The sequence below is a fragment of the Echinops telfairi genome, unplaced genomic scaffold (assembly GCF_000313985.2).
Source record: "Echinops telfairi isolate 266 unplaced genomic scaffold, ASM31398v2 ScPeMD7_53;HRSCAF=182, whole genome shotgun sequence".
Lineage (NCBI taxonomy): Eukaryota > Metazoa > Chordata > Mammalia > Afrosoricida > Tenrecidae > Echinops > Echinops telfairi.
Genome location: NW_022103951.1, coordinates 18,332,426 through 18,349,745, shown reverse-complemented (window position 1 = coordinate 18,349,745; position 17,320 = coordinate 18,332,426). Strand labels below are relative to the sequence as shown.

Here is a 17,320-nt window from a genome sequence, read left to right as displayed (position 1 = left end):
GTAATTCCCAAGGCCAAGGTGGGAGACAAGTTCCCAAGGCCTGGGAACGGTGCCTGAGAAAGGTTCTTTATGACTAAAAAGACCCACGCAAGCTCAGAGCTTTCCCTCAAAAGCATTTGGCTCCAGCTTGTCATTAAAATGTGCTCATATACTCAGCCCCTGGCACTGGGGAATCATCTCCCTCTTGGTCATTAGGGAACAAACTCTGAGCAGAGCAGGAAGCCCAGACCTTCGGCCTCTGGAAGCCAAGACAGCTGCCTCCTGAGTGGCCTAGCCAGCTAGCTCCTATACAGAGAAGTGGAAACCGTGATGGAGTCCTAGTAGAGGCCATCAGGTGCACGAGATTCCCAAATGACTAGCTAAAGAACATAATCCTGAATCAGAAAAACAAATGAACTTCAGAAAAACTCAACTCAACAATCCTCTTTCTTCTTTGGAAAGGAAATGGTTGGGTGGATGGTTTTGAATGAATAGGACACGGGCTATGATCCTTTCCTTCTTGCTTCAGAGGGAGGCCAAGGGAAGCTCCATTCAGAGTAACAGGGTCAGAGGGTTCTCTGGTGCCCTCTGATTGGCTGCAGGCTTTACAGAACTTTGTGCACCATTGTAACAAGTTTAGCTGGGTACTTAATTTTGGTTTACTTTCTGGTTCCTTGACTGATACAAGAAATCTGATTTCTTAAGCAGAATTAAATTGTTAAGTCCCTTCTTGCACAAGGGAGGAAACGTTCTCAAGTAATTTTCTTTCAGATGAAATGGGGATAAACTGGTCTTGAGCTAGTTAGAAGGAAAGAATTAAAACCGTAATTCTATTCCCAGGTATGTTTTTCTCCCGTAGGAAACAGTGGTTTAAAGTTTATGGAGCAGGTTAATGAGTTGAGAGCCTTGCCTTTTGGCCCATGTCCTAAAATAAGACTTTTAAACACACTTCAAAAAATATACAGCACTTCTCATTAATGGTGAATAAAGAACTAGGTCTTGAATCAGGATGTAAAGGCAAAATGACTCATATCTTGAGTCATATGTAGCAGAAATTAGATTTTTCAGAAATGAACTATTTCATTGATTAAATGATTCCTGGAATAATATGGACATTTATTTTGTTTTGCTTTCTTCTCTTTGGAGTCCCTGGGTGGTATGAACAATTAATGTTAACTGTTAACTGTAAAGTTGGATGTTTGGGGCTACCTCAGAAGCAAAGCCTGGTGATCTAATTTAAAAAAATCATCCTTCAAAACCTTATGGAGTACAGTTATATTCTGACACAATCAGTGACCACTGGTTCGCTGATTGTGCTCGATGACAATTATCTGGGCCTAAGGGCACTGTGGCTGCTAATAGCAAGGTTTTCTGTTCAAATCCACCAGCCACTCCATGGAAGACAGATGAGGCTGTCTACTTCAGTAAAAAAATGTATAAGCTATGAAAACCTAAACAGGATTGCTATGAGTTGGAATCAACTTAATGGCAGTAAGTTTGCTTTGAGGACGTGAAAGTGTCCCTGAGGCCAGGGAGGCTCAGTGCTAGAATTCTTACCCTCCATATGCAACTTTGAGGTCAAGTCTCTGCATTCTTTCCTCTAAGGAGCTTTCTGGCTGTTCTTCCCAAACAGATATGGTTGTTCTTATGGCAGTCCATGGTACTTTCTTTCAATGTTCTTCGCCAACACTATAGTTCAAATACATTGACTTCGCTCTTCAGTATTCAATGTTCAACTTTCACATGCATATGACGTGATTGAAAACACCATGACTTGGATCAAGCACACCTTAGCCCTCAAAGTAGCAACATCCTTGTTTTTCAACACTTTAAAGAGGTGCAGCATTTGACCTAGTGCCAGGTATACTTTGGTTATATTATCAAGAGACACCAGTCCCTGCAAAGGACATCATGAGTGATAAAGTGGAAAGGCACTGAAAAAGAGGAAGGCCCTCAATGAGATGGTTTGACACAGTGGCTTTTTTTAAAAAGATCTTTTCATTGGGTGCTCTTACAGCTCTTACAAGGATCCATACATCAATTGTGTCAAGCGTATATGTACATTTGTTGCCATCATTATTTTCTAAACATATACTTTCTGTTTGAGCCCTTGGTATCAGCTCCTCTTTTTCCCCTCCCTCGCCTCCCTCCCACCCCCGTGATCCCTTGATAAATTGTAAATGATTATTTTCATATCTTACACCAACTACTGTCTCCCATCCCCCATGGTCTTTGTTGTTCGTCCCCCTAGGAGTGGTGGTGGTGGTAGTTATGTGTCGATCATTGCGATCAGTTCCCCCTTCCTCCCCTCCTCTGCCCACCTTCCCCTTCCCCTTCTGGTATCGATACTCCCATTTCTGTTCTGTGTGTCACGAGCCTTATCTCTTATCGGTACCCGTGTACATGCTCTGGTCTAGCCTGCAGTGAAAGGCAGCAGTTGGGTCATGATAGTGGAGCGTGAGGCAGCCTCAAGACACAGTGGCTTTAACAATGACCTCAAACATAACAATTGTGAGGATGGCACAGGACTGGGCAGCGTTTCATCGTGCTATACGTAGGGTAGCAATATGTTGGAACCAAATGGACAGCACTTAACAACAACAACATGTAACAGACCAGGGTTTGATTCACAGCCAACTAATTTCATGTGCAGCCACCACCTGTCTTTCCATGAAGGCTTATATGTTATGATACTAAACAGATTTAGTGGAGCTTCCAATCACTAGGAAGAAAGGTCTGGTGATCCACTTCTGAAACTCAGCCAATGAAAACCCTATAGGTCACAATGTTTTCTGATTTGTATTTGCTTTGTAACTGATCATGGGGAGGGTGCAGGATGGGGCATCTTTGCATTCTATGGTGCATGGGGTTGTCATGAATCAGGGACTGACTTGATGGCAGGTAATAACAAAAAATGTCCACAATGCTGAGGCAAGGAAACCCTACTCCTGAAAACAGAGTTTGAGAAAAGACTGAACCATGCTGCAGCTAGGCATCAGAAGAGGTCATTCACAAAACCAGTGGAGGAAGAAAAGAAAAGTAAGTCAAATATATTCAATAGATATTAGCTTTCCTGTCCTGGGGGTCCACAAAGGGCAGATGATTATACTTGGCAATCTCATTAGACCCCAATATATAAGCAAACCAAGTTCACAATCTCCGACAGAAAATTGGAAATGAAAACTCCGCACCCAGATGGCAATTAGCAAGAATGAACAACTTCCTGGTTTTTACCCAATGCACCGGGGTATTTTAACACTCGGTCATCGAATTTCCTTCCAGAGCTGTAAAGGTGTCAGGATTTCAATCTCCATGAAGTGGAATTTTTGTGCAACCCAGAGCCTGGCCATTCCACTTTGGGAACCCTTTTGATGGCTGTGTCGGACATTATGCGAAATTGTGCACATTTGGGTGCCGGATACTGTCAGGAGCTGTGTTGATATTTCTTGAGTCAGCGCTGTCCCTGAGGAGTTCCTGGCTTCAAGGGCAAAAACCTCAGGAAGAAAGGCTGCCTTTGAAAGTCAGCTGCCTGGGGCATGGGCAGTAACTCTGTGAAAGTCATCTAGGGAGATGTCCAGCGTGATGTTCATTTCTTCATCCAGAAAGTCCTACTCTGGCCTAGTTCCCACAGCGATTTGCCACTGGATGTTTCCCAGGATGCTATCTGCAAGGACAAGTGTACTCTTATTCCTTGCTCAGGAAATGTTAGCAGTGCCCTACAGTTGAAAAAAAAAAGGATGGAGTACCTTGGGAATGTTAAAAATATCTGGATTTCAGAGCCTAGAAATCTACCCCACAGTGGAGCAGGCGGTCTTTTGGGTTTTTGCTACCAGATCCAGCAGCATTGCTCAATTTAAAATGCCTACCGAGTAGTATCAAAGGCTGGGCTCTGCGTGCCAGTTGGCCCTAGTGAATTCTGGGGTTGAGGGTTCCCTGGCCAGGTCCTTCAGCATTCAGTCATTGAGGGGTTTCAAACTTAGTCCAAAGAGCCGCCTTCTCCATTTCAGGAGGTCTTGAGTGCTGAATCTGGAATGTGGGGAGGGAGCAAGAGGCAACTGGTAACAGATACTGTGACCAGACCCCCTCCCCTCCTTTCTCTGAGTGTGCCAAGTCTCCAGGGCCCAGGCTTTCAGAGGCCTTGACTGAGCTCATCATTCCAAGTCGATGGCTAGCCTTTTTTTCTTTGCTATTTTTAAATCTAGCCTGAACCAAGACACCGGGCTGACATTTGAATTTCAACAGAGAATCGTTATCACCATCATTATCGATATTAGCTTGTTTATTAGGTGCCCACTGTGGACCTTAAAAATGTTGTTGTTGGGTGCTATCAAATCTGTTCTGAATATTGTCATTCAGGAGGCTTTCAGAGCGGGGTGCCTTTGGGCAGTTAATGGAGAAGTTGGACTTGCTGACCCTTGGAAGTGCAGCTGAGTGCCTTTGGGCTAAGGCTGACTGAAGTGAGGTGCCAGTGGGCATTTAATTCAGGGAGCTGGATCTGCTGATCCAAGGAGCTTGAGCGGAATGCCTTCAAGTGGTGGCTTACAGAAGAGTGGTGTGCCCCTTTGGGCATTTCTTAGCAGACCTGAAACTTTGTATGTAACCTGTCCTAAACTCCCCTGAGCATTTCTCACGGGCAATGCAACTTGTCAACATCCTTAATAAGCCCTTTAATTATGAATTTTGTCTGTGCAGCCATTGTGAGGGATATTAGAACCTGGAGATACATTATAGAACATTAATTAAGTCAGTATAGCGGTGACAGTAAAACGACTGTACATAAAATTTTTCTTCTGTGTTCCAGCAGAAATTTACTGTTTTTAACAAAAGGGTATTATGCTTGTAAATTAGAGAGACAGTGGAAAAAGAGGAGGACCCCCTCCACAAGATGGTTGACATGGTGGCTGTAACAATGGTCTTGAACGTGACAATGATTGTTGAGGATGGTGCAGGACATTCTGTTGTAGACAGGGTCACTATGAGTTAGAACTGACTTGATGGCACCTAAACAACAACAGTTAAACAACAAAAACACTTTGGTAAGCACAGCTTACCTGTGTCATTGTACCTTAAAAGCCCACTACCATAGATTCAAGCCTGATTCCTAGAGACCCTTTATGGAGTTTCCTAGGCTATAAATCTTTATGACAGCAGACAGCCTCAGCTTTCTCCTGTGGGTCAGTTGGAGAGTTTGAACCACTGACCTTGTGGTTAGCTGTCCAAAACTTACCTCACAGCACCACCAGGGCTCCTTATCAATACACTTAACAAGGCTAAAACATGATGCAAATTTACTTTTGGAACCTTCTAATGTGTCAGAACCATCGTTCTTACTCAGTTATGATGCTTGGAATCAAGTGGTTGTGTCTGCACAAATCTGAAGGCATGCCACAGTGAGTAGATGCCAACTCATAGTGGCCCTCTCTAGGATTTCTGACGCTGCAAGTCATTACTAGAGCAGACAGCCTCAGCTTTCTTCCTTGGAGTTGCTGGTGGGTTTAAAGTGAAGACCTGGCAGTGCCATGGGGCCTTTCACATAACTGTAAAGGTGTCATTTAAAATTGTCTAGTTTTTTATGTCACTACTTACTTCCATTACCTATTGTCTGGTGTGGAAGGAGGTCCGTGGTGGTGGTGGTGGGAGCGAGGTTGCACACCAAGATTGACCTGACTGCGGGATACCAACCCTAAGGACACCACTGAATGGGCTATATGGCTGAACCAGTGTTCATGAAAACATTTACATGTGCAGCACTTTCAGTGGTATTTGCAACGCTGCCTATTCGATCATACATTCATCACTTCCTTAGGAGAACATGGTTGAAAAAGATGCAAAGGGGGACCTGAATTCCTTTCCATAAATTGCCTCCATGAAGACAGGGCAGCTCCAAGGAAGGCTTGCCCCCCGTCCCGGGCCCCATGGCCAGTTTACATTGTAGAGTGCCCACCCTTCAGTGAGGCCACTAGGGAGGAAGGGTTTCGCAAGATCTCCCCTTCTTCCCTTACGGGTCTGAATCGACTCAATGGCCAAGAGTTTTTATCACAATCAAGACCAACTACCTGTTCCAACCTATTTTACTTGGATATTCTTTTTTATAACTCCCCCCACCCGCCCCGACACACACACATACACACACACACACACACACACACACACACACACACGGAGGCAGGGAGGTATACTACTCTTGGAGTGAACTCCCAGTTGACTTTGAAAAGTGATTCATTACAGCAATGCCCATTTGGCTTTGAACGTTCAAATTAAATTAACTTCTGAATGGTTCATCGAGGAAACATATTTGATGTATCTGTCCCTTGTGCTGGTGGCATCATGGTTCAGGTCAGCAGTTTGACCCCACCAGCTGCTCCATGAGACGAAAGATATGCAGTCTGCTTCTGCAAAGATTCCACCCCAAAGCCTACCTCACGGCCATGGAGTCAGCGCTGACCCATAGCGACCCCTGTGGGTTGCTGAGACAGCACCTGTTGACGGGAGTAGAAAGCCCGTCATGCAGCATAACCATGGCACCCTCAGGGCCCCACAAAGTTAGCTGAGAGCCTAGGAAAGCCTGTGCTGCACATCCACTGTCTTACGGGTTGCCATCACCTTGATGGTGTTGAGTTTGAGGCTTGGGGTTTGGGTGACTTGTCAGCAGGGCTGACTGAAGTTAAAATAATGAGAGTGGGAAGCAAATCATTTGAGCCCCAGGAGCGGGCACGCCTTCATCTGTTGAAGGAACAGATCCCCCAATAATCCATGAATGGCTGCATCTTAAGCAAGCCATGGCTAACTCTTTCTGAATGTCCTGCTGAAGGATTTTGGGGTTTCACAGACTTGATGAGATTCAAACTTACCAAGGACTACAGAGCCTCACTGACGGATACACCACTCTGATGGCCCCAGAGACCTGAAGGGACGAGGCCCAGTCTTCCGTGAGGGGAGAGCTAGGGGATGCCGTGGACTTCTGGCTGCCTGTCTGGTGCCAGGTCCACTGCAGCAGGGGTCGGCCCACAACGTCTCGCTGGAGGACTCAATGCAGCCCACGCCTGTTTTTGTAAAGACGGTTTTGGTGGCGCAGTCACGCTGGTTCACGTGGGCGCTGTATGGTTGCGTTCAAGGTGTGAAGGCCGAGTTGACTAGTTGGCGCAGAGCGCAGCCAGTCTGCGAAGCTGACAAGATTGACCACCTGCCCCTGAGACTAGGGCATTCGCTACCAATCCTGGGTGCCCTTCAGAATCACCTTAACCCAAAGTGCAGGTGACTGGGCCACTCGAATCAGACTCGTTGTTGTGTCATAGTGTGTTCCACAGGAACTTTTCATGGCTGGTGTGGGGACGTTGATCTCCAGGCCTTTCTTTCAAGGCACCTCTAGATGGACTCGAACGTCCAACCTTTCAGTTCGTAATGGGGTGCTTAACTGTTTGCACCACCAGAGAACTCGGGGGTACACTCTCTACCTTCGCATCCCCAATCTTTTCATGAAGCGAGCCAGGAATCGAAGTTTTTGAAAGGGTTGTTTTCATGCCTAGTCAAGTTGAGAACCACTGCACTATACGATGTGCTGTCTCTGAAGCACATTGCCATAACAACACATCTGGAACTTCCACTAGTGCCAGAATCCCCCAAGGACTTGTTAGAACTGGCTGCTGGGCCTCACTGCTAGAAAGACTATCAGTAGAGCTGTGGACCAGAACAGGTATTCCTAACGAGACCCTGGTGCTGTTGAGGCTGCTGACATTTGGGCTCCATGTTGCTTGGCATTGACCTAGACCATGGGGGCTTGGGCTCTCCTAAGAAGACAAACCCTGGGAGCTTTGGGATTGGGGTGGGGACATATTTACAGACCAACAGCTGGAGGTGTGCCAAATCCCATTGTAAAGCCCTCCAGGCCTCTGATCAAATCAACATCCCCATCGCCCTGCTTCCTCCTTACCTCTCCCCCCCTCCCCGCCCCCAAATCTAGAATCAAGCTCTCTGTGGTTACAACCACTCTTGCTCTGAGTTTCCACTCCTTATAGGTTTCCTGTGGTTTTAAATCACCCAGGGACTGTTTTGAGTCAGGTAAAAGAAATGTCCTTTGAAGCAGGACTTCAAACTGGCTCGTTTTGCTCTGCAACCCTCTGCTGAGCATCTGCCTTTCCATCGCAGATAAACTGAAGCAGAATCGCCAACGTCTCTAGATCTCTGGGTGATTCTTACAGGAACCGTCTGGGAACCCATGAAATAGGAGAGCTTCATTTAGTACTGGTTTGAAGCCCCGCTTTGAATGGAGAGGTATGGCATAGAGCATGCAGAATATTCCAGGCATTAAAAAGACAATGAGAAAAGTAGTTAAGAACAAACAGCAGACATTGAAAAAAAATCTCTGTAAATATCATGAATGTACAAACCCAAAAGGAGGGAAAGGAAACACAGACAGGGAGAGACAGACCGTGTAACCTCAAAGATGTCTCCATTTGCTCAGGCACATCTTCCTGGCACTCTTCGGTGGTTCTCATTCATACAGGCTTGGATTCTTTGGCTTAGTGGTTACACATTGGGCTACTAACCACGAGGTCGGCAGTTCCAATGTACCAGCAGCTCTTCAGGAGAAAGACCTGGCTTTCTAATACTGTTGAGTTTGTATGAAAAACCTACAGGGGGAGCTCTACTCTGTACTATAGGATCACTAGGAGACAGAATTGACTAAGTGGCAGTGAAATTTTTTTTTTTAGGGGGCTGTTCTTTGGCAGCTAAGTATTTTATTTAAAAATATTTCATTTCTCATAAATGTCTTTAAAAGGTGAAGAAGCCACTGCAGTGAAGACTACTGTTGTTTTTGTTAAATCAGATCTTGACTCGATTACTAGAAAATTTAAAGGTTTGGGGGAGAATAGCTTTTTGAAACAATAAGAGTTTTCCCAGCTTGGCATGAGTGACATTTGGAGTAGAGTCACTGTTTGTGGTGAGGGCTGCCCTGTGCGTTGTAAGATGTTTAGCAGCATCCCTGGTCTCCACTAGATAACAAGTAGCATCCACCTTCCCCTAGTTGTGGCAACCAAAAACGTCTCCAGGCATAGCAAAGTGTCTCCCACACTGAGAACCAAAAGAGCCCTGGTGGTGTTGCTTAGGCATTGAGCCGCTAATCACAAGATTAGCAGTTGAAGCCTACCAGCCACTCCAAGAAAGAAAGATGAGGCTTTCCTCACCAGTGAAGATTTGCAGGCTCAGAAAGCCTGTGATTTGAAATCAACTCAAAGGCAGTGGGTGCTCCCTTCACCCATGTTGTCCGTTTATCTCTTTGAACCTTCTATAATGGCAGACCAACTTCCCAATACTGAGTGCATGGGAATAGGAGCCTATACATAGGTGTCGAACACAGATAAAGCATATGCCCTGGAGCTGAAGAGGAATTCTGTGTTCCTGGAAGGTGACTGAGAAGCGCTGGTGATGTGGTGGTTCTGTGTTGTTGGGCTAAAGTCTGACAGGTTTATAGTTTGAAACCACTAGCTGCTTCTCAGGAGAAAGACAGGGCTTTCTACTCCCATAAAAAAACCTCAGAAACGTACAGTGGTAGTTCTACTCTGTCCTAGAGGGTTTCCATGAGTGGGCATGAAACGGCAGTGGATTTGGCTTGGGGAAGGTGATTGCTAGCATATCAATACCAGAATCAATCTCCACACAGCTTCTCTCTCACCTCAATCCATTTCGATTTCTGCTTGAAATATATGACCAACCACTTTCCATTTTTGGATCCAGATGGCTTTATTTATTTGAATACAACAGGAAGAGAGGGACCAGATGTGAGTTCTTTTCCGAGGATGGGCTACATAATTTGCAGGGCCTCGTGCAAAAGGAAACTGCGAGCCCTTTGTTCAAGAACGAAGATTTTCAAGATGGCGGCGGCGGCGGCAGAGCATTCAACCAAGCATGAAGTCCTAGGAGACCACGCGGGGGGCTGTGGTGGGCGCGGCATCAATATTGACGAATCCACCAGCTGGGCACCGCCAGCTTTCTGCCCTTGCATCGCCTGCAGTGCTTCCTGTGAAATGAGGACCGCGAAAGACTAAAGCATCTTGACCCCAAATCCATTTCAAAAGAATGCTGACTGGTGCGACAGCAAATGCTTATAGAATATATATTTTTAGACTTAAAAAAATCCACACGGAAATCGTTTCTACATCATTACAGAAATTAAACACTGTGGCTTTTCACCATATACATATTTTCCTGTAAATATGACAACTTGGAAATATTAACTGCTAGTATCCACAATGCGTTACGTTAGCAAAGAGTGAGCTTTCCACCACAAACTTATAACAAAATCTCTCTTGTCCTTATAAAAATAGTGAACACATACCCTAAACGGCTTACAGTGAAAATTTGAGTAGTAACTTCTTTATATTGAAAAACATAATCACGGAAACACGAGCTTTCTCGCAAATGCTGTGGGGAAACATCATAAGGCAAACTGTAGCATTTCTTGGTACCTGGAGACTGATTTGCAAAACTTTTATTCGGAACCCATTAATGTACAAAGTGCATTAAAATATTTGTTATCCAGTTACCCAAAACAGTATGTAGGGATTACTGAGACTACCCTTTCAGTGCCATCAGGGAAGGCCAATAGAGAGTTTTTGTATCATTAAAAAAAAAATCCCATTACATTTCCAGAGAATGTTTCCCCCCCTTTCCCCCACCCCCACCCCACTGAGGTGTTCAGAAGTGAAATTGTCTGAAGTAGCTATCAAAATATCCATCTGGGTATAAATAATAGAGTAAATATATAGAATCTATTTGTTAAGAAAAGGGGGTATCAGCAAGTGGAGAAGGTAGAAGACACAGTAAGCCGGCAGGCTTCTATGAATTCCAGATTCGCCTTCACAAAAGCTTTGGCCACTTGACAATGTGAGACTGAAACGACGGGTCTATAGATTTACTTCAGGAAACAACTGGACAATTTGGTGAAAAAATAAAAATTATTCGAAACCATGCTTTAAACCCATCCGTCTGTTCAATCACAATGGCTGACCCAGTAGCCCAGATAAGTAGTTTTGCAATAGTTCTACTGTCCCTTCTGGTTAAATCAATGCCAGAGTCTCACTCTAAGGGCCACTTTTGGAAAGGCTGAATTCACGGACCATTTCCAAGTGTCAGACAAGCAAGTGAAAAAAAATCCCATGTGACACTTTATTATTAGCAGGTTCTATTCGATTGTGTGTGAGAACAGCCAGTTTTTCTTCTCTTACAACTCTATGATAAACTATACTAGGATACTGAGAGACTTCTACATCTTTCAAGACAGATTTCATAAAAGTCTGTTTATAATAACGTTTGAGGCATGGGCTCTAGTTAACAGTACTTTCTACCACGTCCCTCGTCATTATGAACTCATAAATAGGAAGTGTTTTTCGGGTGACTTAGATTTGGACGTGCTCGTGGTGATCAGTGCCACGTGCTGACGTACTGGAGAGCAAGCTCCAGCCCAAAAGGGGCTTCCTTGGTGACGGAACAAGTTTCTTTCCTCAGCTACAGAGACAAACGAAAAAGCATTTGGAAAGGGTGGCAGGGCAATTAGTAAACGCAAAGAAGCCATTTCACAATCCTAAAGCAAGGTATTAAAAGGAAGGGCAAAAATACTATTTGAATATCTTGACGCAGAATCCTATTTCTGAATCAAACACAGTTGGTCGGAATTGTTGAGTAATCAGGATTCAGCGATTCCTTTTCACTGCAATCTCATTCCTAATGTTCTCCCAGAATCCTCCACCCTGGGAGAAGGGCAAGATACAGTCCAAGGTTTCAGCACCTTTCTCTCCAACCTTATCCCACCGGCTGGCAACACTACAGACTTAGCAGTGGGCGCTCCATTCTCCGGAGTTACCTCCTGCCACCCTTGCTCTGCATTTTAGTGGATCCAATACACATTTTGGACTTTTGCAGTTTAAATACTTCAAAACGAACTGGAGCAAGGAAGCCTTTTCACTGTCCTACACCAACTCATGGCAGCCCCGTGTGCATCAGAAGAGAATTGTGCTGCACGGGTTTTCAAAGGCTGTGACCTTTCAGAAGTACATCTCCGGGCTTTCCTCTGGAGGCAACACTGAGTGGACTTGAACCTGCAGCCCTTCGGTTAGCAGCTGAGGTCTTAACTGCACCACCCAGGGACTTGAAAGGCTTTTTTTTTTTCTCCGTTTTTGAGAATGGCATCATATTCTGGGCTGGAGGAGCACTGTTGCGGTGACAGTCTCTCTCCTGAGATGCCGATGACATCTTATGAATGAACACCCACGACTACAAAGGAGGTTTGCCCTCCTCCAGCCCATAGACCAGGATGCAAACGGGCTTCTGACTGTGCAAACCCCAAGAATTCCTAAGAGTTGTAATCAATTCGGTTTCTTTTATAAATAATCTATAAATTTTCCTGTAAATACACACACATACACACCAAAAAAATTTTGAAAAAATTATTAAAGCCCGTGCTTCATACAAGACACAGTGAAAGGAGGGGAGGTGCCCGTGTTCAGACCTATCGGAGCCAAGTTTGGGACACTTTTTGGTGAGATTTTTGTCACCCTCTCAAAGCCTGGGCTATCTCAGTCCCCTACAGGGTGACCACATATCCTTTCCTGCCCCCGACAGCTGCTCCGCGCAGCCCCAGGCTCACGGCAGTTGCTCCGTGCAGTCCAAGTGATCTGGAATCGGAAGGCCAGTTATAATGGTCAAGCATTTGTTCCACACGGTGAAGGTCGGGCACACGGGCTGTGCAAAGGCGATGTCGAAGGTGTAGAGGTGGATGGAGTTCAACGCATCGTAAAAGGCGACGGAGCCGTTGTCGTAGTCCAGCAGGATGCCGACGCGCCGCAGATGAGGAGCTGGCTCGATGGGGATCTCTTTACTGTTGTGTCTTACCACCCAGTTATTGTTGCAGCGGCACAGCGCCCAGGAAGCCGAGTTCTTCCCGATCCACTCGTGCTTTGGGGCCGACTTGTAGGCCAGGCCAATGGCGTACCTGCAGAAAGGAAACAGCAAGGAGCCCGGTGAGCCTGGTCAGTCGTGGATGCTGCCACTACCTTACGTGACGGTCCTTGGTGTCAGGAAAACGTGACCTCGTGTTGTCCCTTGCTTTTCTCAGTAAGTGAAAGCTTGGCAGGAACCTGGACACATGTGCTTCTTGTCTTCCCTCCTTCCCAGTGCAAAATTGTGGAAAGAGGCCATTGCATTTAGTCACCTTCCTGTTTGCCATGCAAGCACTATGCTAAAACTATGTATTTTGCTGCTAACAACAACAACAACAACAACAACCAAAACATGAAGCCCTACACAAATAATTCTGTACAGCAGAACTGCCCGGAATAGCTAGCATGGCCGGCACTGTTCACTATAGTAACTACAAGCTCCCTGGGGTGAATAAACACTTGGATGTGGCTAGTGTGGTCAAAGAGCTGAATTTTACCTTTTATTTCATTTTAATTCAGTGAAATTAAATAGCCATGTGTGACTTGTGACTACCATATTGGATAGTATAGCTGTAGACTCTTTCATTGGGGCCTCATCTATCACACGGGGCCCATGGTGGCAGCCACCTCTGTGAGAATGCACGTGAAACCCTGGCCACAATGCCTGGTATGTTATCTTATTATCACTGCCCAATTATACACCAATACTGAGCCCAAGGATGACTCAAAAAGGCAGCGCTTAAATCACTTGCTAACGCCGTCCTTCCTTAGACACTGCATAATTCATCAGTGCTGACAGCCCTTCTGTGTCTATTTCCCACGACATTCAGATACATTCTGAATCTCTTCTGTGACGCTTTCTTTCAAGGAGACAGAACCTGGTGGCTCGAAATGTTCTCTAGCTGCTCAAAGAATAATTTGAAGAAGTGTTCTACAATGTTCTAAGCTTCTTTCTTAATCACGCTATCCCCTTGAGGTATGTCTCCATCAGACTTGTAATATTTCACAGTGATTACTTTGAGCAAAACCTGTGCCTTTTAATAAAGAGTGTGTAATTCAGGCACCACGTTCAACATGTTGTAGTGGAAACTGGACTAACTGGATATTGACATATGGTACCTGACTCAATGCAAAGAGAAACGACAACAACATAGTCTTTGAGAAATGATCATCTTGAATTCAATCCCTTTAAAGGGTGTTATTTTAAAGAAGAAAGTTACTATTAAATGCCATCACTGAATTCAAAGAGAGGTTGCAATCAGTCAGGCCATCTACCAACCCTGCACCCTCTCTTCCCATTCAGTAAGAGCGGAGTTAGGTTCTGTCCTCGCAAAGACCTTCCACAAATTCCAGAACAGTGGTCCTCAACCTTCCTAATGCAGCGACCCTTTCATACAGTTCCTCATGTGGTGGTGAGCCCGCAACCATCAAATTATTTTCATTGCTACTTCATCACTGTCATTTCGCTATCCTTATGAATCGGGCGCCCCCTGTGAAAGGGGTGGCAACCCACAGGTTGAGAACCGCTGTTCTAGAAAGTCTACAAGGAGGCAACAGAGAATAGATGGGAGGGTGCTCAGGGGAAGCTCCTGGGGCAGCTGCTTCTTGCTGTTGGCCCCTTCCCTGTGATCTCATAGTCCCCAGTCCTTCTGGGAGTCACAGAAGCTGCTGGCTCCCTTTCTCCACAGAATACCTCAAGTGACTTCTGCTCCCCCTAAACCCTAGCTCCTGTGCTTAGGAAGGGCTTTCATTTGGCCACTTTATATCTTTCCCCCAAAGACACGCTCTCTGGGCTCTGGCACAAAATGACCTTAGAAGTCTGACAGAGCTCTGTGAGTAGCACATCACTGCCACTCTATATTACGGGTCATTGATACTCACTCCGTTCCCACTTGAACCTTACCTCAACCCTATTGAAGTAACTGCGGCAGGTACAACTGACTTCATTTAGCAAACGGGAAAACATATAGAGGGTTAAGACTGCTAATGAGGAGTCAAATCCAGAATCTTGTCCCCGCCTCACCCCTGGACTTCTGACCCATCTCGACAGGAACCCACGTTGGCTCGATTAGTTCACGGCATTTCATCCAATGCCAAGCCACCGTGAATAACAACAGAGAGTAAGAAAATAACGAGTCCATTAACCAAAGGAAAATATCATTATGCTATCATTAAGCTGTACCACTATGTACACATTTCCATCAGGCCTGAACGGTGCAGGCAGGATGTAATGTCCCATGAAACGGGGAGAGTTCACAAAGCAGCAAAATGACGTTTCCCAGAGCACTGCTAACAAGGCCCCATTGCGCGGATCACCACATCCATCCATGTTCATTTGAGGTCAAGACTCTATTTCACAAGAAAATAAATGTGTCGTTAGCTACTGCAAATCAAAGTGTCCACGGGCATTTAATCTTCGAGGTCACCTCTTCCTCACTAACATTTCCCAGGAAATGGCCAATGACTTTTGCATTAGACTGAAGATTTTCAGGAACTGACACAAGCAGTTTTAGAAAAATCTAAAATGCCCTGATTCATTTCAGGTTTCCCCCACCACACCCCCGTGTCAGTTCTGACAGCTGGAGGGTATTTTCAAGGATCCTGCCGACCTGTGTTTATATAGCTGGAGAGGTCGGCTGGAATTTCCCACACCATTCATCAATGGTGGTGAGGTCATAACGATCAGGTATCATTTATCATAAATAATTATTAATGGGGGTGTAATTATTTAGACACTGGATTCCAGCCCAAATTCACACTAGAAACTCTCGAATGTATGCACCTGTCTTTTGCACTGTGCTTTTTGATCTTGGCCCCGTGTTCCTAAAAGCCAATCAGGTCAGTGGAGCTCAGAGCCCAGTCAGCAGACACCCACTTGGCCCCCTGGTCCCTGGCAGCATGTCGGGACAGGAAATGTTGAGCGGAATGGATGAGAGGAATCATGAGGCCAACAACAGAGGGAAAGCTAATCATGGTACTGGTACCATCCTGAGGAGAAATAATTCCAGTTCACAGATTTTGATCAGCTCATCCTAAGGCGATAAGTGAGCTTACACGTTGCATTATTTGTATAGACTTGAATCAAAACGTTTTCCTTTATTGTTTAATCACTCGGTGTTTGATCCTTCTATCAATACTAACCCTGTCTGCCACACACCTTCAGATTTTGCCGTTTTAAACTTTGGCTTTGATTTAAAGTTAGTTTTTAAGCTATCAACTCACTAAGTCAGCCATCCAAAGCCCTAAAGGACACTTCAGGTGTCTCAAAAGCGGAAGCCTTCCTGTGTGGGACAGTAGCCTAGTCATAGTATGGTGGTTAAGAGCAGTGATCAGCAATCTAGGATTTGAGGGGCAAATCCGACCCACCTGCTCTTGTTGTCTTTCTTTTTCAATGGTGGAAACAAAACCTTCGACAGGTCGACAGTTGCGACCCGAACACCTCAGTGAGACATTAATGACATTCCTCACATGCAACCATCACCGAGGTCTCCCAATTTTTCCATCAGCTTTACCAGAAGCTCGCTGCCTCCTAAATCACCTGTTTTTATAAATTAGGTTTTACCGGGCACGGCCACTCCTATCCATGTGCACATTGCCTGTGGTCGCTTTCTCAATACAAAGGCAGAATTTAATAATTACAACAGATACTGCATGACCCACAAATTCAGAAATATTGACTCGCTTGTGTTTTAGGCAGGATTAAGAACTTGAACCCTGATTGCAGACATTCAGACTCTGCCACCTATGAGCTTGATGACCTTGGGCACGTGCCTCAAGACACCTTACCTATAGAAATGGGTCACACCAGCACGTCCCTTCTGTGTTCTGTGAGGATGAATAAATGCGCTCATATTTGTCAAATGCTTACACCAGCATCTGGCATCTACTTGTGCTAGACAAAGGCTTGCTAAAGAAAAATAAATTTGCTCTCTTTTTGATCAATAGCAAGCAGACAATTGTGAGGCACATGGACAGAGTAAGGGGTGGAGTCTGCTGCTATGGAGTGGGCTTTTCTTCGTGACTGATTCCAGTGTGGATTGTCCTCTGATCTTCCATCTTGGTTCACAGAACTCAGTGGGCTAAGGTTCGTGGAGTGGGCCCACCTGCTGTTGCCATCATTTCCAGTCTATGGTCACTGATTCACACCCACCCTCCCTTTCACCCTTCACTAGGTGCAGAAAATTTATCAGAAACTATACACAACAACAGAAATTAGTCTTCATTAGAAGATGATGGGTAATGTGGGCCACACTGCACAGTCGTAATTACTCAACCTTGCCCTGGTGGCTACAAAGCAGCCACCAGCAATACATACAAAACTGGGAGCAGCTGGGCTCCACTGCATCTTTGTCTGCAGAAATGGGAGGCGGCCTGGGTTCAACCCATGGGCTGTAGTTTGCACTCCC

At 45.4% G+C, this 17,320-nt stretch overlaps 1 protein-coding gene across 2 annotated transcripts in view; it reads right to left on the bottom strand.

Annotated features, from left to right (window-relative positions):
- Window positions 1–10,671: 10,671 nt before the first annotated feature.
- MID1 (midline 1) overlaps window positions 10,672–17,320 on the bottom strand; it is a 229,617-nt gene continuing 222,968 nt past the window's right edge. For both annotated transcript variants that reach the window (XM_045290711.1, XM_004709976.2), the window contains exon 10: window positions 10,672–12,967. In XM_045290711.1, the coding sequence (XP_045146646.1) occupies window positions 12,619–12,967 (349 nt within the window). In that variant the 3' untranslated portion in view covers window positions 10,672–12,618. The remainder of the gene's footprint in view (window positions 12,968–17,320) is intronic.